General features: G+C 36.8%; 1 protein-coding gene across 6 annotated transcripts in view; it reads right to left on the minus strand.

Moving 5' to 3' along the window:
- The window catches only part of FCHO2 (FCH and mu domain containing endocytic adaptor 2), an 85,715-nt gene that overhangs the window by 32,833 nt on the left and 25,230 nt on the right, over positions 1 to 27,652 (minus strand). For all 6 annotated transcript variants that reach the window (XM_069002379.1, XM_069002381.1, XM_069002377.1 and 3 more), the window contains exons 9-11: positions 9,942 to 9,986; positions 8,124 to 8,196; positions 5,045 to 5,069 (exon numbers count right to left, since the gene is read on the minus strand). In XM_069002379.1, the coding sequence (XP_068858480.1) occupies positions 5,045 to 5,069; positions 8,124 to 8,196; positions 9,942 to 9,986 (143 nt within the window). The remainder of the gene's footprint in view (positions 1 to 5,044; positions 5,070 to 8,123; positions 8,197 to 9,941; positions 9,987 to 27,652) is intronic.

Below are 27,652 nucleotides of genomic sequence, written 5' to 3' on the forward strand. Positions count from 1 at the left end.
TAGAAAACATAATTTTTTTTCCAATATCTAAAATTTAAATACATATAATTTCAAAAATCTGACACTCAACAGCGTATACAGACATAATTTACTTTTTATTTCCAGCCTTTTCAGTAATTCAGATCGATCTTGTGCCAATTTATGATCATTCTTAACACCTGCTTTAATTAATGAGACACTGAATTTATATTTTTGTGTAAACCAACATAAAAAATGGGTGGAAGAGACACTTGATATACCTTTGAATAGACAAAGGCAAATTGTGTCACATACAAGCAAAACGGAACCTCACAATCTTATAAGTAGTAATTTCAAAATACTGTTCTCAATATTATGAATGGTTGAACCGGTGAATGTGCTGGTTTCTGAAATACCAACATTTTATTTGGAAATCTACATTTAATAACAGTGGTAGATAACATAGCAGCTTGAGAGAGACCCATACTCATGAATCTGATGCTAATGAAGGCATGTACACCTACTTGACTAATTTTCCTCCCTTCTCCACACTCCTACAGTTACAGAACTATATATTACGTCATGGAAACAATGTGTCTTAAGTATCAGGCACACAACACAGACAAGCTCTGATTTGCCTATCATGCTGATCAGAGGTTAAGTTCACACCCTGCATGTATACCTGCATAATTTTTGAACTTCAGCACACAAGATGATGGTCTTTGCAAACTTTGGCCTTTGGGAAAAGTTAGTATTAATACGATGGGGATGAAGGTCTGGTCACATGTGTACACACGTGTAGTGGTCTTTGCAGTCAAAAAAAATCCCAACAACCTCATTATGCATGCAAATTGAACTCTGCAGAAGTAACTGGAACGGTGGACTTCCAGGACGCCTTTTTGAGGTTCTGTTAAGCAATTAAACATGTAGCTTTAAAAGTGACAGTTTTCCCTGTGTTTGCAGATGTAATACAACACATTAATTGAGATCTTATATAGCTTTAAACATACACCAGAAACTTAGGTGTATACCTTTGTCTTTGTCTTGGTATATTCTACAAGCATTCTGGGGTGAATAGTTTTTCGAAGAAGTAAAGCATAAGGCCTTGATAAATAAAATATAACTGCCTATATAAGAAGCTTGAGGACCAAGCATTCCAGTGACAAAACATTTTTTTAGTTTTGTTGAATAATTTATTTCAGTTTCCTTGCTCTGTCCCATCTGTCACTCAAAAGTGATGGAAGAAGCCACACCATTACCATGTCATTAGTGTCTCTGGGCTACATACAAAGGACAAGGGAGGAACATATGGAGCAAACTGCAGTCCAGCTACTTCATTTGGCCCTTCCTCTGTGCTGGTGACAGGCTGGTCATTAGTCAAGAAGCGAAAAACCTTCACTATGCTCCAGTTTGATTTCTTCATATTTCCTTTTCTCCTGGGATAACTACAGTGGTTATGAGAGCTCCTTATCAAGTTTTCCTGAAGGTATGCTTCAAGATGCAGTGCAGCTGAACAGCTCACTCTACTTTTTTCTGCCAGAACTCAACTGACTTCCCGTAATCCAGGTGAGGACTTTAAGTAAGCAGCTGAATCTCATAGGCTGGAACAAGAGAACAAAAAGCCTCTCCACTTTAGACATATTTGAGATGAAAATTTGACTCTGGCATACCCTTAGGTTAAGACAGAAGAAGAATATTGGCCTCCTCTCCTTAGGGTGCCTATTAACCCAAAAGACACAGAAGAAGAGAGTAGACAGTCAGTTTCTCCTATTGTTAGAAATGCAGAAAGAAAGAAAAATGGGTATTCAAAATGCCCCTGTCTTGTGCTGTGATAGAAAGCCTTGTCCTCTGTATGAATAGCAGCTATTCAAAATCAAATGCTGTAAAATGCAAATAAAGAAAAATATTTTAATTTCACTAAATATTAGGTTACGCCTGTGTTCCACTTCTCAGAATCTGATGGTTCCAAATTCAACCAGTCCCCAACAATAAAAGTGGTCCATAATTCTATATAACTGTAATTATGCTACACTCGCATGTGAAGAGGTTAATGAAAAGTTTTGGATGCCTTGATATGTGTTGGCATTTCAGTTTCCCATGAAAAAAAAACTTTCAGCATTATGTTCTGTACATCTGTGACTCCCTTCTTAATTACTTTTGAACTTACTGGACAATTTCAAATGGATTTGACAGACAGAACAGAGAACTCAAAGATAATTACATTGCTACGGTCTTCATGAAAATAGGCAGTGAAGTAGAAGAAGGAGATCAGCAAGCATCCCAGCCAAGGGAAAGGTTACAATCCCAATTCAGATCTTGCTGGACACAAGTGGAACCTTGTAAAAGCTTGCCCAAAATGAAAGTTTCTTTTAGACCTCCTATCTTCCTAGGGAACATCTCTAGAGACATGACAAACTCATGGGAAACAAGACAGTTAGTTCAGCCTTTATAAAAACTTTCTAAGGCAAAACCCCCATACAGAGTCAGCCTTCAGTGGCTATCTCTTTCTACTACAAACTTTCCACTTTTCTTAATTATCAAGGTTTAGCTTAATTAAAGTTACACTACATATTGACATATAAAAAACTCGGGAATTTTAAATCTCATGAGATACTGTCACCTATATTTAAGCAGAGACTGCTTATTGAAGTGGTCAACCTTTTTAACAAACACCAGTTCTTAGTCCACAGCTGCCTACTTATGAGCACAGGAAGACCTCTTACCAAAAAATACTTACAGGACTTAACATTTTCTTAATTTATTTTTCAGGATATATAATCCGACAGCTACGAAAAGGATGACCATAAGCGGATCTGTTTTACCACAGATAAATTTGAGAATGTCCATTCTGGGACAAAAGACATTTTTTTAGGACCACCTCACCATTTTGTTTTTGGAAACGGAGAATACAATACTGCATTATAAATTTTGGACTAGTGAGAAGGCCTCCATGGTATTGACTACATAGTATGTTCAAAGATCCACAGTAGCACACAGAACTAGTAGATAATGTATAGAAGTCAGCTCTTCCTAGATCCTTAACTTAAAATTTTTCAATATTTTACCTTGGTACTTATGTTTACATATAATTGTAGAGTGATTATCTCTTACATTCCTTTCACACAATTAAAATTCTTCAAAAATAAACAAAAGCCACCTTTTAAAAAATGATCACATTAATCATATATATATATATATATATATGCCAGACAGGTTTTCTGTAAGCGACCAAAACTGACAAAATAATTGGAACATCTCGAGTTGAATTTTCTGAGGTCTGTTTCTCAGTATCTCCTAGCAATCAAACACAAATTATAATTGCTTTAATTTTTTTTTGTTTAATAATAGTTTTCCAAGTTCAAGTTCTTGAAATGTGTAATTTATTGCAAATATCCATAAAAACAAATACTCGTAGAGATAATATAGATGGTTTAAACTATTTAGATCAGGTTTCAAAAATCAAACAGAAAGGAAATTCAAAAGTAAAAACCAAGAAAAATTAAAACCATTTGAAATGAGACATTTCAGAAGAGGACTCCAACCTTAAAACATAAAAGCACAACGGATTGCTTGTTTGTAAGGGGTGAAACGAATCTCATATCTCAAATAATTTTTTCACTAGAATTACAGTAATGATTTCTGCTATTAAAGCATTCTATCATTCTACAGAATACCACTGTTGCTTGAAAAAAGCAAGAAGAAATCATAGACCAAATTTTAAACTCCAAATACAGTCATAAAATGTTAAGTAGGCAAAAAAAATACAACAAAAGTGTCAACAATTAACCTAGATGATCATATGGCAGCCAGAAAGAATGTCCAACCAATTTATAGCTAAATTTTTGGAACTAATTGCTTTCAAAAAACATGGAGACCAAAACAAGCAAAGAAATTAAACATTGCAAGTCAGATCCAGTTGCGGTTCACTCCAGTGACTCAACCTGATTTTACTTCCATGAGAAGCTTGATAATTATAAGGATCATTTGATAGTTATTTTCTTTTAAATGTACACAAGGAAAGAAATTTGCTGTAAGTCAAGATGACTGCATAGTATAAAACAACTGTCTTGGCAAGAATTACACATGTTCTTACACATATAGTTCTCTTGTGTGGCAAAACTTACTTTTCCCCATTTAGAAGGATGGTTCTACTAGATGTTTCAAATCAAGTTTCTCAAAACAAGTTTTAATATTAGGTACTAAAACCTCCTAGTTAGCAAATAAAAATAAGAAAATCCACAAAATAAGTGAACTTGAAAACTTAAATTTGTAATATAATTGGCATCTAAATAAATAAATGAAAACCAAATTAGTCTACAGAAAATCACTTAGATTATTCTGTAAATTTTTCCCATATATAGTTATAGGGAGTTACAATCTTTGTTATGTACTAATTCAAGAGAAGATACATGTTTGCATAAAAAGAAAAGATCAAATTAAGGAAATAAAAAACAATTAACGTAGTTTAATTTTTTTACCTGGCCACTCAAACTAAATTGCAATGGCCACTTACCTAATTGACTAATTGACGAATTGACTAAAAAAAATTGTAAAACATATCACAGACCTAACTAACAGTAATGAAAACCAAACCATTAAAAAAGTGCATCTAGAAATACTGCATTTAAAGCCATATTTTAAAAAGTCTATTCCCACACTCTATTGGCAGTAGTAAAGCAGAACATTCTCAATATCAGAAGGATTTCTCAAAAGAACCAGCAGTAAGCAGAGGAATATGATGATACAAAGTTAAGTCCACAATAAAGTATTTTTCTTTCTTAGAATCTATTAGCCAAAAAATTTAAACTATTAACTGAAATATAAAGTAATATACACTTGCAGTAAAAACACCTTGCTTAAAACCTAAAATTGTTAGGAAACAAAAATGCATTACTGACACTTGTTTGTACATACTGCTGAAGATCATATACTGCACAAATTAACACTTTGACTATGCTATGAAAATACTAAATCCTCTATCAGATAAATAATGTATTGCAGGGACTGTATGTAAGTTAAGTTTCATCAGATTGTAGGGCTTGATAGTATTAGCATATGCATTTATTTTGGGAAGAAGTCTACTTACAACTGAGTCTGCATCTGGACACTCCCTATTAAAAAAAATAAAGAAAATTTACAATTATAAAATGCACAAATTATTTTATTCATACAATTTTTCCTTCAATATTTTAAATTAATTTGAAACAGTGCATTTAAATCTTTTGCCTTTCAGACTCTTGAAATTTTTACTTTAAATAATCCACATTCAACTGAATGAGACTTAAATAACAGCTGACAGTTAAAACTCAAAAGAAATTATGAAAAATCAAACTCACATACTAGTGAAAAGAATCAAAAAATAATAACCAAAAACTCCAGAAAGGTGTGGACTACCACTGTGTTCTGGATGAACATACTTTAAGATTCAGGTCCTCATGGCTGATGTCTGCAGTAAGTAGAAGTCACCGATTCTAACAAAATAGTCCACATGAAAGTGCAAAACTTTTTGGACAAAAACCAGTTCCCAAAGAAATTAAGATTTTCTTTAGAGGAATTCAGAGCTTCCTCTTCTAGAGTTTCATTCTTAGTTCATGTGTGTCAAGCACAGTTGCAATAAAGTACTAGAAGAGGCTCCACAAAATGAGTACCCTCCTAATAAGCGCTTAAAAAAAAATTTAAAAAGTTGTCTGCAGAAATGCAGTGGTTGCAAGCACACCATTCGCAAGTGTTAAACTTTTCCACTGCAACTTCGATTTGAGCAGTAGTACTTAAACTAATGAATGACACTGATTCTCTCTGATGTCTTCAAAAAGCAGAAGCAATTACATTTACAGAATGTGGGAATACTTGAGTAGCATACAAGTCCTCTCTAATTTGCACGCTGACAAATAGTGATGGTGCGACTGAACAACAGTTTTATATCATTAATCTGCACATCCTAAATATGCATTTATAGAAAAAAGAACATGGAAAAAAATCGGATTTATTACAATCTAGAACATCTTATCTGAAAAAACAAATGGGTTAAAGGTAAAAAATGTAGTTTTTACTACAGTGCCTTAAAAACAGGTACGAAAAACTTGCTAACATGGAAGCACTACTATAAAATTCAGTACAGCATGTTAAGGAAATGACATTGAGATGAAGGATTCCATCTTCTCTGAAAGGGCTTACACAAAAGAGGACATATGTGACCAGATTTCTAGTTGATTGACATTTTTCATAGTAATAGAGCTGTTTTGAAAGATATTTCACTGCTTGAAGAGACAAAGTATATTCTTCCCTTGAGAGATGTGGTTTCGAAAAGTGTTTGTATGCAAACAAGACAGCCTGACGTCCATAAAAGTTGAGATATGTGAAATATGAGGCAAATGAATGATTATAATTCAGCCCAAAATGAAGGTTTTAAAAATTAGTGAGCTAACAGATCTCAAAGAGAAACAGCAGAACTATTATCATTCAAAGGAGCAACTAACAGCATCTCTCAGGATCTGTTCTATACATGCAAAGAAAACACAACTGTTTGCAACTGTTGGTGAGGTGGAAAATGAGGATATCAGGCTGTAGACAAAAGTACTTTTAAATCCCTAGATTTATGATCATTCTTTTAAAATTTAAGAACTAGGTCATGCTTCTGGTATAAGGTAGTATTTCAGAAAATGGAGATTTAATAAGAGAATTTAATGATTGTAGATAAAAACTAGAACAACCAAACCATGCAAAGCAGTGGTTAGAAGTGAAATCCTTGGCTAAACTACAGCAATATGTAACAGAATACACCATGTATGGTATTTCCCAGAATTAAAGCCATTACTAGGCACACCACCAGTTCAGGCACCAACAGTTTAAAAACTGTCTTGACAAACTGAAAAGCCTACTAACCATGAGATTTTTTTCTAGATGTGGAAAGTCTGCCCTACACAAACTAAACAAGCTTACAGACTAATAAAACATGAGACCAAGGGAGGTCTTGACATCTCTGTGCAGAGAAGTTTCTGATGACAGTTTTATCATTTCCAGTCTGTAACAGGATCATCAAGCTGAAGATGAAATCAGACAAAATACAGACTAGCAATCTATATCTCTAAAGAGTACTATAAAAGAAGTATAAAAGAAGAATACATAAAAGAAGTATTAGAATATTTTATGCACGTAATGAATCCTTTGTTATTTATTTGTGAAGTTCTAGTTCATTTAGTGGTTATGGTTTAATGCAAGAATCTCTGTAAAAGCGTATGGCACACATTACCTAGGAGATTGACATCATGCCATTATACTTTTTTCTTTCTGATCTCAGAATCTAGTCACTTTTGTAGTGGGTAAATATAGAAACAAAATACTATAAGCACATACTGTTCTTAGGTCATCAATTTTACAGCAGTATGTTAAAAAAACTAACACTGGTAAAATGTTACTTTAGAAAGTAGTTTTAAAAAGCATGTATGCAGATGTTGCCTCTGGGAACATTTCTATATTGCTAAGTTTGTCAAATTGTAAGCTGTTTTCCTGAAATATATGTAGAAGTTATGAAAAAAATGCATTGACCATAAATACTAATAAAGACACTGTGACTAATTCGCCTCAGAACTGTTACTCAAGCTCACTTTTTGGAGAGTTTTAACTCCTGGGAGACCGAGCAATGCAAAGAATATGGCAAACGGTATATTTGGGACATCAGTCCTGAGTTAGAATGATGGTGCATGAGAAGGGAGTGCACTCGTGATGTACTGCATAAACATTAAAAGACTTTTCTGTCCTTCAACAGTCTATGTAGAAGTTCTTCTAACAGAAGAATAACTGAAGCTTCAATTCTGCAAACACAGCCATCCAGTACTTTTACCATGTACAGACATATTATTTTATTAGGACTAATGTGAATTACATTACCTACAATGCTGAAATGTAGAAGAATGGAAAAATACTTACTGACGCACACCAAAGAATGAAACATGAGTAGACTGCTATGAATACACGTACATTATTTTTTGTTATTTATGTTAAAATCCTTGGTCATAAAAATCGTAAATAACTGTCGTGTTTTCATATCCATCAAATTCCTTTAAACCGCTGTTATAAATCCATTTTTTTGTTTAAATATCAGCTCATTTTTATCCCCATTACAAGTTTTCATACAAAACAAAGCTTCAGGGTGGAAATGCACTTACACAGATTCAGTATCTTTTTCTTTTTTCATTATTCCTGGTAAACCAAAAGGCTTCCTTTTCCGTGGTTTTATTCCTATGGAACAAACATTTTTCATTTATAGATCAAAGAGATAAATGCATATTTAGCAATGTCAGACACAGGTGCATATGAATGCCAATGTTTTAAATGCTTCCACAGGTATGCAGTGGAGATAGGTATGGAGCCAAATTAAGGGAACATTATTCAAATTTGTTTTAGGTAAAATACCAATTAAAAAAAAAAGAAATCAAAATATGGTTCAACACATTAGTAATAAAATCCTTAAAAACTGATTTACATCTCCAAGTTGGGTATACAGACTATGTTTTTTTAATAGTTTTGAGGAACAGGACTCTGCTCACAAAAACTCAACAGGAGTTATTGCTCCAGGCAATCCTGAACAGCCAATGCACTTGGATGAGAAACTGAATGTGGCCTTCTCCACCTACTGCAGTTCAACACCCTGTTGTTAATTCCCTGCATATTCCCAGCAGCTGCAAGGCCCCATCTTTCCTCAAAAGCAGGATCTTGGTCCTGTTAAAAATGAGATTGTTTCTTGGCTTTCCAGCTGATGTGAATTTATGATTTCCCAGTGCTCTAGCCGGCTCTAAGACTGGTTCTCACTGAGTTTGGCGTATGCTTCTCCCCTTTTGTTTCTTCCCTGCTTTTATCACTGGATACATATAGCTACAGTACTGAAAAAAGTTTGTTTTCATTCCCATTTAATGTACTAAAACTAAAATACACTTAAATATTCCCTCAGACTTACTGCCACATCTGCTTTTTCACAATGTTTGCTGAGGCAGAGCAGACTGCCAAAAAAAATGACTAAATGCAAGCATCTGATCCAACTAGTCTACAGTTCTGTTTTGATGCATGATACTACTGACAGCATGATGTTGAGCAGAGTGGTAGAAATAATCTGGTTTCCAAAATTAAACCACTGTCAATTCAAGCACTTTATTATATTTACCTTTACAAAAATACATTATACAGCACATAAGGAATCTCTCCTCTCCTAGAAACTTTAAGTAACTCCAAACTTCTCAAATCAGGTAGCTGTAGAGTCAGTCATATATACTGAGGCACATAATTTGTTTCAAGATTTTTTTTAAATGTCTGGGCTTTATTTTCTCTCAGTGCCCTATGCAGCCCAAAACAATGGCAAATGCAGCATAAGAGTAATTTTTGAACACGGATCTTCTCTGCTTCAGACAGAAGAGATTTTAAGTCTCAGCTGCAGTCTTGGCAACTTAAAAGTTTTTTGGATGCTATAGTTACACTGTCGACTCCTCTGTTCCACAAGTAAATACATAGCTTATGGACAGAAAGCAGTTCTTAACCACTTAAAACAATCCCCTAAGGAAAATAAGCTGCACCAACAAAGGAAGACTTTGCAACCATAACATTACATTAGGCTTCGTTTAACTGACACAGTAACAATGGGAAGAGCCTGGGCCATGTTTTGACACTTGTAAATTAAGCTACAACACATTCATAAGTGAATCAAATCCAAACCTCTGCAAAGACAAAGCCTTAGCCAAAGTATATTTGTAGGAAACACTCAAATTATCTGACCTTTATGCATTAGTCTTATAAAAGTTTTATGGGTCTTCTTGTCACTGAAGTCTGTTTCTCAAAAGGAAAACTGCATTTTAGTCTACTGGAGCATTTTGAAGTTATACTTTAAAGTTATACTTTAAAGTTATACAGATTCAGACATTGTGTACCCTTTGCTTCACAGTTCAGGTCCTTACCCACAGCATTCTTGTGTAAATAACTATGCTATGGCAACTTACCTTCGGCTACACTGGATGCATTACATTCTTCAAATTCAATAGGGCCTTAAAGAAATGAAAATGAAGATAAACTTTAGGTCCAGTTTAATCTATTTTAATGGCAACTAGTATTTCCTGAAAATGTGAGATAATCCAATTACAAATGTAGGTAATAACTGAAAGGCACAATTACTCTGCCAATGGCCAAAGATACTGCAAAATCATATATGTAAACCAGTATTTTCACTCTTTCATACTGAAAAATTAAAATACTAGTCATCATATAACTACAATTCAATTGCTTATGCTACTACAACATCTAATTGGTGTCCTTATTCAAAATTGCATCTATTATATAGCATCAGTGTAAGGATTTCAATGTCTCTTCTTTTAATGAACAAGAGTTATATAAGTGAAAATGAAAAGGAGAAGCTATAATTTTGAAAGTCACACTTTTGCTATCTCTGCATTGCTAGTTCTAGTGTTTCCTCTCCATAGCCAACTAAAGCAATAAAGAGGACAATTTTTTTCAAAAAATCATTAAGACTCAACAGGATTAAAAAAAAAAAAAAAAAAAAAAGGCAGAAACACAAGTTTTGGATCTAAAGAAATTCCTCACATTATAGTTGACACAAAATAACAGTCAGTTGACGCTGCAAATTGATGACCTAACTCTCATTTATTCAATCTGGCCAGGTCTAGGATTTATTTAATCCCAGTATGAGCCATTTTAGGGAGCAAGTGTACAGAAAGCAGTGTGAGTTTCTGTAGGACCTTGTTCAGGGAATGGCAGAATCATACCAGCCCTTGTGGAAGTACAGTGAAAACAGAGAGCACATGGCAGGCAGGCACCTTTTCTTTCAGCCCATGTTTCATTATCTTGTAGCTGTACCCTTAGAAGAAAAAGTTTAGCATGCTATCACTGTGCCACAGGGGTTATTACTTACCTTTCTGCAAACATTTTGATAGAATACACACAAGTTTATACACAGATAACATTGCAGGTAGGACAGAGGGAAAAAATACTTCTAATTGCTTTTATAAAAAAATTATGGCATGCTCAAAGTCTTGATTTATATTTATTGCAATTAAGACTAAGTCTGCAAAGTTTTCCCTATCAGTAAAAACAAATCTAAGTATTTGTAAAACAGCAATGAGAATTTTGGACTAGAACCCATCAATATCTCTTTTATCATAATGTATTTGTTTGGCCTCCAAAAGATGCTCTTGAAGGCAGAATATTAAAAGAAAAATCTCAAGTCTTAACAGCCCTTTAAATTTCAATTAGTAAATGACTTCAAATGCTAGTTTAATTATTTAATATAGCAAGACAAGATGCAAATTCCTAACAGCTCTCTCAATCTCTTACACGTTGTAAATACATGAGCATTTTAGGCTGGTCTTGCAATCCTTTATCCTTTGCTCTCACTAAATTTACAGTAAAACAAAGTCAGTATGCTCCAAAAAGAAGCAAACCTGGGTATCTTGCAAAACAAAAGAACAGAAAAAAAAAAAAATCCAGGAAAACTGATGTTTAGAACGGTACATGTCTACATCTCCACACTGATTTAATCAACATTTTATTTTACAAATTTAAACTCTATTGTTCAAAGGATATGAAGCAAGAAATTCAGAAAAATGCCATAAAATATAGGAGGTGAAGAACACAACCATTACTTTTTCAGAACTACACTTCAGACAACACATTTTTCATCACTTTGCTAATGATTCAACTACTTCTGTTTCTTGCTCCTATACATATTCCCATTTCACTAGGAAAAATAAAATAAAAAGCCAAAACAATCACAAACACTCATCCCCAAAACAAAAGAAAGTAACCTGTAAACACTGAGACTTAAACATATTTTCAGAGGAATAAATACTCAGACATTTTCAGAATTCCACCTTTTTCTTTATCCTTTCCAGCTGCTAAGACTGATCACCTGAATTTTAAGACTTTTACACTAATGATTAAAAAAAAAAATAATGAAGGCCAAAGTATAGTATATATAGTATATTTCAGATCAGTATCTTAACTTTCACTTCTAAAACAAGCAGAAAGGAAAGATTTGCTTTAACAAGACAGCCAAGTTCCTTTATTTTTTCCATTATGCTTGCCTAAAACACTTGCCTTTAAAAGTGGGTTTTTTACACCTTTCTAAAACATTTTTATTTGAAGACACATTCCTCTGTACTACAGAAACACACAGATATCGTGTGAACCAGTTCCAATTCAAAAACCTATTTTGATCCTAACTTACCTTTCCTACTTAACTCAAATTTGTATAGGGCTCTTCTTCCTTTGGAATTTCAGAAATTCATGTCAGTGGCTGTTTCTAATTACTCCACAAATACTAATAAATTAAATTCAGCATTCTACTCTTTTTGTAAAATTTGTATTTAACCCACCCTCACCAATATAACACGTTTGCCTTGTTGCATTATTTGCTTAGAGCTAAGGCAAATTCATACAGTTTGCCATTTTGAATGGAGCAGAGTGAAATTTGTAGCAGTTTTAAATTTCCTGACAAGTTTTTTTCTGCAATGTCAGACTTCCCAACAGTTCTGCTTCCCATATGTCAATAGGAAAAGCACTATATTTTGCCTTGGGCATAGTATTTTTAAGTCAAGCATTTCAGAAATGGACATTTCCTCTATAGTGTACTAATTTAGAAAACAAGATAGCTGTGAGAAGCTTTCAATAGCCTGCATAACAGCTGTAGTCTCCTGCAGACCGATGTCTTTGCGTCCAAAGAGGTGATAATCCTGTTGTCCAGCCAGAATTGTGTGCTGTCACCACACTGTCCTCTGCTAGAGCCAGCTCCAGTCTCCTAGCCAGCCAGAAGGCCTTAGGCACACATACTTTTATGGGAGCATAGCATCAATAAGGAATTCAGACAGTTTCTTAAGAAGTTTTCCAGCACTGCCCACTGTCCTTGTATAACATGGGAACAAAAGCAGCTGCACTAGCACTGCAAAAATATCCACCAAACCCATAAAAAAACCTGAACTCAAAAGCTTTCTCCTCTGAAATACCATAATGTCTGTCTTTCTGATTCCTTAGTCATTAGTTGCTATAGTCAAGCACTACCAGTGGATTGGCATTAATGGAGATTGCCAGATAGATGTAATATACAGATAGAAGTCAAAGCATGACATCTTACATCCTGGTATCTCAATAACTTTTGTAACAACTACATGAAGTTTTTAAAGTGGATGCATTACCTCTATGAGGCTAAAAGTTTTCAGAACAGACTGGAGCCCAATGATTGTAGTGTAGACAAAGGCTTAACACCAACAAGGACTTCATCTCAAAATCTGGATGATTACAATGACTAAAATTTTTGATGCAAGTAAACGGATTCACTGCCCATTGCAACATTCAAAGAACGAAAAGCAGTTGCTTCACATTTAAGAAGTAGTGCTGATGTTGGGGACTGAAGTCTTTCCCTGAAGCAGTCTTTAGAGTCCATGCCATGTGGTAGCCTAAGGCACTTAAAGAGCCATCTAAATGCTGCCATACTGCAGTGCAGGTGATAATGGTGATTACACTGCTATGTGGCAGTACTGCAATCAAAGCACTGAAATTTCCTTGGTTTTTTCTCATAACAAGACAGCAATGTGAATTGAGAAGGAAGCCTATTCTCAAACCTTCATATGAACACAAAAACAAATTCTAAAACTACAGTAGTACTGTAAAAATCAAAAAGACATTAAGACTTTTTCAGAGTAAATAAAAAGTTATAGCTGAGATCTAGTCCAATCCTTGCAAAGGTGTCTGATTTAATGTTCTGTTGCAAGGAGAGTGCAACTTTCAAAGTCTACTCTGCCTGCTGCTAAATTAATCCATACATTGGGTAATGCTGGCTTTAACACCTCAAATATGTCTACATAGACTTGCATGTATTTGATACTGTAGACACACAGAACAGAAAAAATTAATAAATACAGTGCATAAATGAAGCTTAGCCTTTGTAACAGAAAGAGATATGAGTATCTAGTGGGATTTCAGTCACCTAACAATAAATACCTAGCTATCGGGATGCTAATGAGAATGTAGTACTCTACAAAGGAAGCAGGCATCAAAAATCAGCAAACCCCTCTAACTGTACATAAAAAATCCCACCAAGCCATCACTGCAAGCTGCAATGAGTTTTTGAATGCTCACAGTATTCTACCAGCTGGGACAGATAAGGACAAAAAGAAAAGGCAAACAGAGGATGGTTTCACAAACACATGAAGGCAGACAGCTGCTAATTGACAAGAAACTGAAGCAAATACACCAGGACTAGGTCATTCTTAGGTTCTTGAAAATAAAGCAGCTTTGGTTTGCTGGAACACAAAAAGTAATTTGTATAAATGGAAAATTTTTATTGTAGTTAATCTCATAATTTACAAGACGCTTGCATAAATTAAGCACCAGTGAGTAAGTCTGCATCTCAGGATGCATCTCCTAGACTGTTCAGTAACTACATGTAATGCTTTTCTTGTTACAAGTACCATGTGAGTATGTGAGCTTCCATGCCACGAATGGCAGAGTATATAGCTAGCAATAAGGAGATACTGTTCTTATTGACAGACAAATGAAGAAGGTAATTGCACTGTAAATTATATTACAGAATCTCCTATATATTTAGCTCACATGTATGGGAACAGTACTTTCAAGGTATATTAAAAGCAACTACAGAAACTGCTATCTTATATCTGTTACTTAGGAAAAAAGACAAAACCTCTCTCCATAAAATCCTAGATACAGGTTTTCTAGCCTGTCTATAATAACTTCTACACAAAACCTCTGTGAGGGAGACATTGGGAGAATGTTTTGCTAATGTCTAAACAATAAAATAATACACACTTTCCTCAACTGAGAGGAAAAAAAAGGTTTTACTCTTTGGATTCTTTAAATAAACAAGTCAAATGCAAAAGTCAACCAATATTACTAGCAACAAAAATGTAATATTATGTCATACCCTGAAAAAGTGCCCCCAGTAAGTATATTAATGAACTGGAAAATCCCACAGAGCTAAAAAGGTAAACAAATCAAGAAGTCAACAAATCAAGAACTGCTTTACATTTGCATCTGCTTTTGGAAACTATCTCCTTTCTAGTTTAAGGAGGGCATGCATGACAGAAAGGAACATTATATTGGTGTTAACTGCATGTAATTCTCAGTAACTGGAAGCACTCAGACACTCAGAATCCCCCTGAAAACTGCCCCTCCCTGCAACCTGAGGAATCAGTTTACACACATGCATGCACACTTATAAACAACAACATATCTGTTTCAAGAAAAAGCTTTTAAAAATACTCCGTAAATCTGTACCTGTAGTTACAAATAGAATAACAAACCATATTCTTGTTTTCAACAAAAATAAAATTTGTCTCTGAGTCTAAATCATGCATGAAAGGAGGACAGTTTTTTTAAACTGCATATGCTTCACATGCTGCTTCAAACGGCAAAGCTTTGCGTGCCTGGCTCAGTGCCAGTTGACAGCTCAGCTGGATATCAATGCACATTCTGACCCCCCTTGCAGCGTGTCACTTCTGAATTGTTTCCGCAGTAGAAAGTTTATTCAACCTCTCTCTCAAATTCAGTGGACCGACCATCATTCTGCTATTTAATCATAGCAGAACAGGTTATTTTTCTGACAGCACTAAAGCCAGACAGCAGTTCCTAATGAACAGCTTGATACAAGTGGAATTTCGACTGTTTTAGCCTCAATTAATTCTGCTGTCAAAACAAATGACTGCTTTTAGTGTTTAGATGTCAAGCTGCATCACAAAGGTCAATTTTGTATGTACACAAACATATAAGCAATTTTTTTCTTGCTATCATCTGATCCTGTGATATGTTAAGTAAAATATTTCCAGCTTTCAAATTCAGAAGCCAGGAAGCCCAAATATATTTTGTCAACAGAAGCCAGGAAGCCCAAATATATTTTGTTTCTAACACTAACCTCCCATTTTTATTGCCTGCCCATACATGAGAAATGATTTTATAAAACAATAATTTTTTTTCCCTAGAAAAGGACTTCTTATTCTACATTTAAAAAAAAAGAAGAAAAAAACCCCAAATTCAAGCATACCTTACTTGGAGGAATGCAGAGTAAAGATGACCACCTGTTTTCTTTAAGCTAAATTTCACACATGTGATACAGTTATCATGCTAGTACCAAATTGCTACAAGCAAATCTTAGTTTATGGATTTGGTTAGCTCTTCTTTGCCAAAATGAGGATAAGGGACAGGAAATAGAACTGGCCAGTTAGCATGTCAGTCTGACAGAAAACATTGAAATAATACTGGTAAAACCTTATCCTTTAATATAATTCTACAAATACGGTTCCACCACACCAATCATTGAATTTCTGACTACTCCTTGTTACATCCTGAGAATGATATACCAGCCTGGCTGATATATAGCTTCTAGAGATGTTGAAGGCTTCACCAAATCTTTCTTTTTAAAAAAAAAACATGTTAAAAAAAGAAAATTATAGCACAGCAATAGTATTCAATTATGGAGAAAAAAGGAAAGGTAGAGGTGATAGTGGCATCAGAAATAATGACAATTATCAGTAGCGACATAGGCAGCACTTCCTCGGAAAGAATTTTTTCAGATGAAGAAATTAACATACGAAGAGAGCATCTAAACAAGCAATCAATTTTAATCCTGATTCTGTTACTAGGCTTCCAGCCCTGCACTCAGTTCGCCAGTTCAAAGGAAACATTAATTTCAGGTTTTTCTGGTATTCTGGGTACAAACTATGTGAATACAGCAAGTACACTATACTCAGGGGACAGTATTTCTACGTGGCTTACAGAGAAAAAACAAAGCAGAAAAGGATCATAACCTGAGTAACCTTAAAGTAATTATTTATCAGTTAAGATATTTACTATCAGAAGGAGAGACCACATTTTTTCCTCTAAAATAGAAAGGTGGCAAATACCAGTTACAAAATATTTTTCATTGCTCTGATAACACACAGGTTTTCAAAAGAGATGGGAAACATGTACCAAAGGCAATGATTCAAGGTAGAGATCCATCTAGGCTGCAACACCTGAGTATGATAACAAACACTTCAAGTTTCAGCTATGATCCATGAAAGTGTGAGGTCTGGGAGTAACAAAATAATGTCAGGTAACGCACCAATCTACAGTGTTACAATCCCAGCCCCTTTTCTCATCCTTTTCTACTCCCGCTTTTGCTTCAGCTTCACTCCATATTTTCTCTCTAACTGCATAAACAACAGAATATGAGATATGGCTGGTTTTAACCATTCACAAGCTAAGTGGCAGGCCAACATAAACAGTACATACAGATACATGCTCAGCTGTCTGCTGACTCTCCAAATGAATAGCTTACATCACTTCAACTGGCTTTGCCTGATACGACATTACTGGTTTGGATGCTTCTTCTTTCTCTAGCAAACTCCACATTTCTAGTCTTTATTTCCATCAAATTGTGTAGAAAGTAGCAGTCTTGTGAAAATTGTAGGAGAAGTGTGGAAAAAGTACTAAGCAACTGCATAATTCTAGTCTATAAATGTAAGTATCTGTAACAAATGGCTCTGCCTGTCTACATGGTGCATGATGCACCTGCTGAAGGTAGACCATGCAAGTATGAAGTGATGAGAGATATGCACAGATACATTCACTTTTAAAAAGATTCAGCTAGGATTTTGGAACACTAGACACTGTAAATATGTCAAATTATAGCCCACATATTCAAAAATGTCTCCAAAGAATCACATCTTCTTTAATAGTCACACATTCTCCCTGTAAATGAAGAGAGGTATAGTTTCTTACTGAAGTTCTGAACTTAAGCCCACGAAATCGTCAGAGGTTAAGATGTTTAATGCGACCTTAAGGAGTAAAAATAGGGTAATATATTTAACAGTATCCAGATTTTTTCAGACAAAAATATCTTTTTTCCACTAGAAAACAAAGAACATTTCCTATCTTAAAAGAAATATATACCCCAAATAAATAGATTAAAAATCTCAAACCTTTCCTAAATACTAATTACATATAAGGTTATGCTTTTATATAAGTAAAGTACAGGTCTTATTTACTTTATCACCATAAAACATCTCAGTATGTTTTTTCTATTTTCAGATATTTTAAAGCTATTAAATTTTTCTGGTCATAGTAGAATCCATCATGGATACTACCGCATTTTCTGATGACTATCACCTACTTAATATACTCCTCCTATTTAAGTCGCTGAAATGGACATTGCTTTGCTCCTGCAGTCCCAAAATACTCTCTTAAATACCAGGCTGCAATTGATTTGTTTGTCTGTAGCAAGAAAATTTGACTGGGCCCGACAGTACTTCATCTTGGTGAGTGTTCCAGATCATTCATAATCTAGCTTTTGCCCTGTTATATCTACTGATGTTGTCTAAGATACTTTTATCAATGCTACAATTCTTCCACTTGCATTAAAAGACTTTTTCAATAAAACTTGCTCCCTTATAACTCTCCAGATCATTAAAAATAAATAAAATGCATTATAAAACAAGTTTGCAACTTAGATACATGTAACTATTAAAAATCTATGCTGGCAGATCAGACTAGAAGCACACAGAAGCTTTGGCAGTTTGTTGGTGAAGAAAGGACTGAATTTTTGCACGCAAAATAAAGCAGACATCTAGGACAGCAATTAAGATACATTTGCTGGTCCAGTTTTTCAGCTTTTAGCTCCTCACTGAAAACAGCTCTACAGCATAAGACCCTTAAAGACTTTTCTATCTGCCTCAAGCCCAGCTTCTCATAAAAATACTCAAAGATATTCTCACTTAATTTCTTCCATTAACTTCTGAAATACAGCAGTGGTCTGCCTTCCTTTACAAAAAATACTTTGCTGAATCCCTTGGACACTGACAGTGTTGATAAAGTAAGCTCATTCGTCAGCCAGCCTTCTGTGTAGAACTATACGTGGGCACAGTCTTTGAGAAATTGTGACACTCCAAGCTATTTGCGCATTTAAGCACAAGCGTCAGCAGCACTAAAATATTCACAGTATTTAAAGATAAAGAAAATTATTTATAAGAACATAAAATAAATACTTGCTTTGTTGCACTTCCCTGTGAAAAAGAAGCTCAAAGATGTCCTGCAGAGCTGTTCCAAAGTCAGTATTAACCATTTTCAGTGTTTATTTCCATCTACTTTGTTACTTGTCTAGTATCCTAGAAAAGTATTTTTATATGTTCTGTAAACTACTATGTTATCAAACAAACCCATGGAAAAAATAAATGCCACACCCAGCACTGTTTAAAGTCTTTCTTTCAAAGCAGAGTACATTATTTAACCACATAAAATGCCAGTAGCTTTAATCAAAGCAAGCTTCCATACTCCATGGCCCTTGTTTTGCCTCTCAAACTGTGGGAAAGGATTAACTTGTTTCTAAAAATTTTTAGGAGTAATACATTTATTCTTAACCCTCTTCTTTCCCCAGCTGCTTTATCTTGTTTGTTTGGTATATTTCTTCATTAGATACCAAACATGAAGTTTAACACAAAAGACTAACTAAACAGGAGTATTAACATGGAGTGAGCACAACTGTGCATTAACACTATCAGCACTATCTTTCAGCTGTGGTGCAGCTCACTTTGACACTCTTGCATTTGCTTTGGAAAAAACACATAAGCAGTACTTTTCATGGACATTTAGAATTAAAACACTCACAATAAGCAATTGCAAAAGGCCTGAAAGCATGTGATAAATTCACACCAAACTTTGCCTCATCACTGCCAACAGACAGCCACATGAAACGTTTTTCTAATCAAATAATCAATAATTCAGTTGAGTTCACTGAATCAGAAATCAGTTGAATTAAAGGCTTGGTAAAAGTTGGGATTAAGATGTTTACTAACTTGAAGCTTTAGTGCTTCATGATCTCTGCTAACAGGCAGAGTTCCCAGATGTGTTCCCTCAGAACAGAAGAGGATCACCAGCACACTGAGAAAGATGCCAGGATATTTTTTTCTGGTATGCGCTACCTTGTGAAAAAGTAGTGATCCTGACATTATAGAAGCCCTAACTCACTAAAAAATTTATCAACTTAGTCTACTGTGTTGGATTAACACAGCCTAGTTTTTTGTGGGTGGGGGGAGAAAAGCTGCTCAAAACGTCTATGTCAGGCACAGAGCAAGTCTCTGAAGGCTCTGACAATGGGCAGGTTACTAGCCCAATTAGACAGGTTGGTAAGGCCTCTGTGACAACATATTTAAGAAAGCAAAAACCGTGGGAAGTTCTCTCTCTTCTACCAAGAGGTGGTGGGGTGGCTGCCGGGGCCCATCCCGGTGGGGACCTAAGTGAGGCTGAGACCGCGTGGCCGGGGCCCTCCTGAGGCTGGAGCCGCCTGTGCAGTGCTGGTGAGGACCACGCGGCTGGGGCCAGCCATGTGGTGCTGGCAGGGACCATGTGGCCAGCAGCAAGAGACATGGCGAGCAATTCCCTGATGCAGAGCCCAGATGAGATCAACCTCTCAGCTGTAACTTACAGACATCAACTTTCTTCCATGTCAGAGAAAAAGGAAAAGTGAGGACACATGAGGAAAACCAACATGGCAACACTGAGGTGTTAGAGATGAGGTGATATTTTGCTGAAGCCAAAAGGTTATTAAGTTAAAGAATAAAAGCTGTTGGTTCTATGTGCTGTTGTTTGTGGTTTGAATTTATTCTGGTTGGTTTGTTGGGTGCTGCTGTGAGCTGGGTGCTGTTGAAGACCGGACTAAAAAGGAAGTAGGATGAGGGGGAGGGGACAGAAAAGTAGGCAGTCTGGAGAGAATGTAAGTTCCTGAGAACCCAGCCAATGGGAAAGGGGACAGGGACCACCCCGGTCCAGAAAGGGTAAAAATATAGCCATTTAGATGGTGGGGGTGTGTGTTCAGCTCTTGAGGGAGGGAGACACACACCCAGCTCAGCTGAATCGTTACTAATAAACAATTTTCTTTTGCTTCGAGGACTTTGTCCTCATTTAATTGTATCTAAAAGTTAGTTCCTTTCTAACAGAGGTCAGTGAAAAAAGGAGAGGGAGGAGGCATTCCAAACGTCGGAGCTGAGAGTCTCCTGCAAGCCGTGGTGAGGACTATAATACAAGTTTCCCTATAATTCATGAGGTGCATGGGGGGGTGCAGAGATCCACATGCAGCCCATGAAAAAGAGTGCTCACGCTGGAGCGCGTGGATACTGAAAAGCTGTAATCTAGTAAACAGAGAGAGATGACCCCTGCTTTTAGAAATAGAGGAAGAGAGCCTTCACTTCCAAAATAGAACAGTGTTGGGGTTTTTGGAGTTCTCCTGGGTTTTTTTTCTGTTTAAGGAATTTTCCCCATACATGTTGCTAGGGGGACAAACTGCTGGGTAATTAAGAAAAACAAAAGACTTAGCCACTGAATAAGGGGTGCATCTGTCTACTCTTTTGTTTCACCTGGATGTGCAGACAGTCAGTCCGGCAATTGGACAGACTGTTTCATCGGCTGCTTTTTCCTTCTGCCAGAGAAACCCCAGGATCCCAAGCTCACCTTCCCTGCCCCACTGGGAGCTGGGTCGTGGCCGTCCTGCCCCCGACGCTGCTTTGGGCCTTCGCTATGTTGTAGCCGTGCTCACCCTGCCTGCCCAGACCTCCAGGGGGTTCCCCGTTTGGATACATCTGGTCTGTCACCCGGGATTTGTGCTCGTCCCTGGTGCTCCAGCCTGCCGTTCCAGCCTGCTGTTCCCGAGGGTCTGGCCGGACACCAGGATCGGCTGCCCAGGGGTTTGTGAACCCTTTGTCCCATCCCTTCCCGGGATCCCAGGGCCCCAGAGCAGCTGCATGCTCCCCGAGCTCGCTCCGGAGCGCCCCCTGCAGCCGCGGGGGAACCATCGCACCTGCCCTGCTCACCGGGAGCCGCCAGCGCCCCTGCCGGCTGCGAGCGGAACTGCACCCGAGGGGAAAGGGCCCGACAGCCGAGAGGGCTGGGACTGGGTTTGGGATTGTTTGCTGTTACTGCCATGGTTAGTGCTGTTAGTCTGACTGGTTATACACATATAGATATATAATAGTAAAGAACTCTTATTCCTATTTCCCATATCTTTGCCTAAAAGCCCCTTGATTTCAAAATTATAATAACTCAGAGGGAATCTGCCATTCCAAGGGATGGTCCTGCCTTCCTTAGCAGACACCTGTCTTTCAAACCAAGACAAACAGCTCATTCTTAAAAGACTAAACCCCATGAACTAAAATGACCCATGCTGGGCAGTTGTGGGAAGACTGCTTGGCCCCTGGGAGGGCCTCACATTGGAGCAGGTTCAAGCAGGACTGATGCTTGTGGAAGTTAAAACCACACTAGAAAAGTTTGAAGAGAACTATCTCCCGTGGCAAGGATCCCACAGCACAGCAGAAAAAACTCTTTTCCTTAAGTATACTGAAGAAAGATTTTAAAGAAGTGAAATAATGACCAAACGCCCATGTTTTGTTTTCTTGTGTTGTGAGTGGAAAAAGAGAGGGACTGGGAAAGAAAGGCGTTCTGAAGATTTGGTTTGGTTCTCATTACTCTCTTTACTTTTAGTTCTGTTAATAATAAGTCTTCTTTATACTGTTAAAGTTTTGAACCTGTGTTGCCTGAAAGCATTTTGGTTTTCTTTCAATAATCCTTATCTCAACTCATGAAAATGAAGTTTTCAATTCCCCCTCCTCTCCTCAGCCATAGCAGAGGAAAATAAGTAGGTGGGTTTTTTTCATGGGTTAGCCAGTGGGTTAGCTTAGCCAATGTCAAGCCACAACATCTACTTAATATCATTTCCAGAAAGAATTTTAAAATGACAAAAAAATTTCCTAAATTAATATCTCCACTTTACATGAACAACCTTACTCTTTTCCATGACTGGAGTTACCAGGAGCCTTGAGATTGTTTTTTCTGCATGGGCAAATAAAGTAAAATAGGTTTTCAACAGCTCCAAAAATCAACAGACCAGACTTTTTTTTTTTAATCAATATTACTGACCAAATTGTCAATTTTTGCACTTGGTGGAGGGAAGAAACAGAATAAAAATATTACATCTGTCCTTTTCTGAATCTTGTTATCTGTGGAAGTGCCATTTTATTAAAAATAGTCATACTACATTTCTAATATCTAAAACAACAAGAAGAACAAAAGTCTAATACTTTACTGTATGTGCAAGAGCCAGTGATGGCTGACAAACAGCAACTGTTGATAATAAACATTGTAAGGTACTGTTATCATTTAATCTGAAGAGTAGATGAATTGTAGGCACAAATTTTCAATATTTTTTAAAATACAAACCTCTTTTAGGCCCTGTAAAAAGTTCAAGTTTATTAAATGGATAATGAAAGGAGACAAGAAGTAATTTTATGGGCTCAGAGATTGTGATACCCGGATCAAGCTAGGACAAAACCAATGCTTATAAAAAATTATTTTAACTGAAAATGACCCAATGCCTCTCTCACGCTAAATAACAGCACAGCATATGTAGCAATTGCCGTCTGCACATCATTGTTTTATTGGAGAACTAGGGACCAAACAAAGATTATGGCTTTCCATTGTTTTATCTGCATTACATTAAAATTCTTGATTCAATCTTTAATAATTTTTAAGAAAAAAAAGGCAAAAATAGAGGTACAAACTACCACAAACAACTAATTACGATACCAGAACAAATTATTGAAGACAAAGGCCTTTTACAATGGAATTACATCGGGGGTGGATGAGGGAAGAGCAACTGATGTCATCTACCTGGACTTCTGCAAAGCATTTGACTTTTTTTTGCATGACATCTTGGTCTGTAAACTGGAGAGACACATAATTGACAGATGAACCACTTGGTGGATAAAGAATTGGCTGGATGGTTACACTCAAAGAGTTGCCATCAACAGCTCCATGTCTGAGTGGAAAGCAGTGACAAGTGGTGTTCCTCAGGGGACAGTATTGGGACTGGTGCTGTTTAACATCTGTGTCAGTGATATGGACAGTTGGGAGCACCCTCAGCAAGTTTGCCAATAACACCAAGCTGTGTGGCATGGTGGGAACACTAGAGAGAAGGAATGCCATCCAGAGGAACCTAGAACAGGCCCAAGAGATGGATGTCTGCAAACCTCTGGAAATTCAAAGAGACGAAGTGCAGGATTCTGGGTCAGGGCAATCCCAAGCACAAATACAGGCTGGGCAGAGAATGGGTTGAGAGCAGCCTTGGGGAAGAAAGATTTGGTGGTGTTCATGGACAAGCAGTTTAACACGACCGGCAATGTGTGCTCAGAGCTCAGAAAGCCAGTTGTATCCTGAGCTGCATCCAAAGCAGTGTGGGCAGCAGGGCAAGAGGGGATTCTGTCCCTCTGCTCCACTCAGGTGAGACTGTACCTGGAGTACTGCATCCAACTCTGGGGTCCCCAGCACAAAAAGCTACCCTGTTGAACTGACTCCAGAGGAGGGCCACTATATTGATCAGAGGTCTGGAACACCTGTCCTGTAAGGAAAAGCTGATAGAATTGGGGTTGTTCAGCCTGGAGAAGAGAAGGTTCCAGGGAGAACTTAGAGCACCTTCCAGTACTTACAGTGGGCCTACAAGAAAGATTGGAGAGGGCCTTTTCACAAGGGCGTGTAGTGACAGGAAGGAGGGAATGACCTTAAGATGCAGAAGGACAGGTTTAGATTAAATACCAGAATGAAATTATTTACTGTGAGTGTGCTGAGGCACTGGAATGGGTGGCCCAGAGAGGTTGTGGATGCTCCATCTCTGAAAATGTTCAAGGCCAGGCTGGATGGGGCCTTCTGGGTGAACCATGTAGTGGGCAAAAATTAACACAGGAACAAACACACATATTTAGGTCCCCATGTATGAGAAGAGGACACAGTAATTTAGTAACTAAAATTAAAAATTACCCATGATCAGCTACAGATATATAGGCATTCACTAACCTCTTAAAAGACATTTGATATGAACCTGACAATTTCACACATCAAATATAAAAAGAACATGAGCTTAAACTTCTTAGTAGTTTCTATGTCTTGTGCATCAATGTTGCACACTAGAACAAACCAATTTTTAATAGATTAACAGAAGATTAAGTATCTAGAGCTAGAGCTCGTTGATACCTCTCTAATCTGGAATAAGACTACTCTGGTATCACCTCCATTATTGATTTCAATATACTTTGGAAGAAAAGCAGACATTTTCTGCCATACAATAAATAAATTTTCCAAGGAATATGAAGCATCAGACTATAACAAACAGGAAACAAATCAGAAGTGGGCAAGTTTTGATGAACATTGTAGGACTACATGAATGATTAAAAAGCATCTTCCAGCTGATGGTATCAAATCTGCTATTAAACCTAACACCAGGAAGATATCACAGATTCCTAGAATGGTTTCGGTTGGAAGGAACCTTTAAAGGTCATCTAGTCCAACCCCCCTGCAATGGGCAGAAACATCTTTGACAATATCAGGTTGCTTACAGTCACATCAAACCCAACCATGAATGGCTTTGTGGATGGGAAAATTACCAATTCTCTGGGCAACCTGTTCCAGTGTTTCACCACCCTCATCATAAAAAAGGCTTTACTTTTATCTAATCTGAATTTACTCTCTTTTCATTTAAAAATATTACTCCTTGCCATATCACTACAGGCCCTATTTTCTTGTACCCATCTTTCCTATAAGGCTGCTTTGAGTGCTGGAAAACCACAATCAGCTCTTTCTGGAGCCTTCTTCTCTTCTCCGGGCTGTACAACCTCAACTCTCTCAGCCTGTCATCATAGGAGAGGTGTTCTGATAAACTCAGTGTCCGTCCTCTGGACCACCCCAACAATTCCATGTCCTTTCCATGCTTGAAAACTCAGAGCTGAATGCAGCACTGCGGGTGGGGTCTCAGCAGAGCAGAGCAGAGGGGCAGAATCCCCTCCCTGGCCCTGCTGGCCGCGCTGCTTTGGATGCAGCCCAGGACACGTTTGGCTCTCTGGCCTGTGAGTGCCCATGGCTGGGTCATGTCCAGCCTCTCACCCACCGGCACCCCCAAGTCCTTCTGGGCAGGGCTGCTCTGATCTGTTCATCCCCAGCCTGTGCTGATACTGGGGACTGCCCCGACCCAGGTGCAGCACCTTGCACTTGGCCTTGTTGAACCTCATTGGGGATCACATGGGCCCATTCCTTGACCTCATCCTGGTTCCTCTGGATGTTAGAGCCAGTTCAAGGAACACATTAAATTCTGATCTGAAACCTTACTGACCCTGCCAGCTTTGTTTTTCAGTGTTTTACACTAAGTGACTTTTTTTCAGTTAAAATTAAAGATTTGCAACAGGATGTAATAATTTCATCTTTTGTTTTGTTTTTTTAACACTGAATGGAAGCCAGAAAGCAAAAAAATATAACTTCTTCAAATATTGTATTACTAAAACCTCTAAATTCTAAACTGATTTAATAAAGAAAAAAAAAATAAAAAAATTTGGTAAGAAGCAGGTTATAAACCTGACTTGATAAGTTATTTAGGTAGCAATGCAAAAAGAGGCATTGTAAAGAAGTTCCTGAGAGAATTAAAAAATTCTCACAAAGCATTACTGTTTGAAAGAAAATCTGTTATTTGCACTAGAAAAACTTAAATTCTAGATGCCCCTGTATATTATGACTCCAGGTGACAGAAATTAGCCACCAGGGGGAGCCCATATAATCTGGTCAAAAGGACATCCCTGTACAGATACATTTCAGATACGCAATAAACTTTACTGTAAATGGTTCTTAGTTCTCCATAATAAAACAGCCCTTATCAGTACTTCATTTCAGATTCATTCTTATTTTTACAGATATAAATAAAAGCAAGTGAACTCTACTGTGAAGAACTATAAATAGCTAGACTATACTGAAATAAACTAAAATACTTTGTTATGCATTACCTTTTTAGTTTATTTTATCTGAAAGTACCTACCATCTCACTGGTCATAGTAGCCCACAAATAATATGGATGAAAGAAGGCCTACATAGTTCTAGGGAAATTTAAAGTATTGCCTTCAAACAGATTTAGGTCCGTGACATTGAGAAGACATTTTTTCCGCATTTGTTTTGTAAGCCAAGTCAGCATCATTTTTTACATTGAATATTGAGATTTTTCTGAGGAGCTGCCTCCTTCTTCAGCCTAATTGATAAATATATCCCACAGACTTTTAACATTTGCTCCATGAATTAAAATATCTTTTCATCATGAAAAGTTCTCAGACATAAAAAAGTGGGGGTTTAAAAAAAAAAAAAGCAGTCCTTAACAGTGGATGTCTCCATTTCATTCTTAGAAGGCCAATACCTCACTTTGCCTTCTAAATCTTTCAAACTGTCGAAGTTTTATGATTCTAAGTTAATTAAACCAATATATTAGAAGCAGTAAGCATAATTAACAACATTAGTGGTCTGTGTTGCTAGTCTTTGACACTTCAAAACTTCCTGTGAATTTGTATTCTTTTGCTGCTGAATTTGACTGTGCTTTCTTCCTGTACCATGACTGCTTTTGCAAAGTTGATATCAATACAATAATTTAACACAGTAATTAAAGAAAATTCAAGGTGCATACATTTACACACTAAATGTGCTATTGTTCCTTAAAACATTTTGCCTAATTTTCTAGGAATACATTTGAAGAAGTTTTTATTTGGCCCCAGAGAGTACAGAGGATTTGAAGAACTGTAAAGCAGGAAGTAAGTAAAAAGTGTGTAATTTCTCCATTAAATTAAAAAGTGAAGTACTACTTCGCTTA

Source organism: Aphelocoma coerulescens (genome assembly GCF_041296385.1).
Source record: "Aphelocoma coerulescens isolate FSJ_1873_10779 chromosome Z unlocalized genomic scaffold, UR_Acoe_1.0 ChrZ, whole genome shotgun sequence".
Taxonomy (NCBI): Eukaryota; Metazoa; Chordata; class Aves; order Passeriformes; family Corvidae; genus Aphelocoma; species Aphelocoma coerulescens.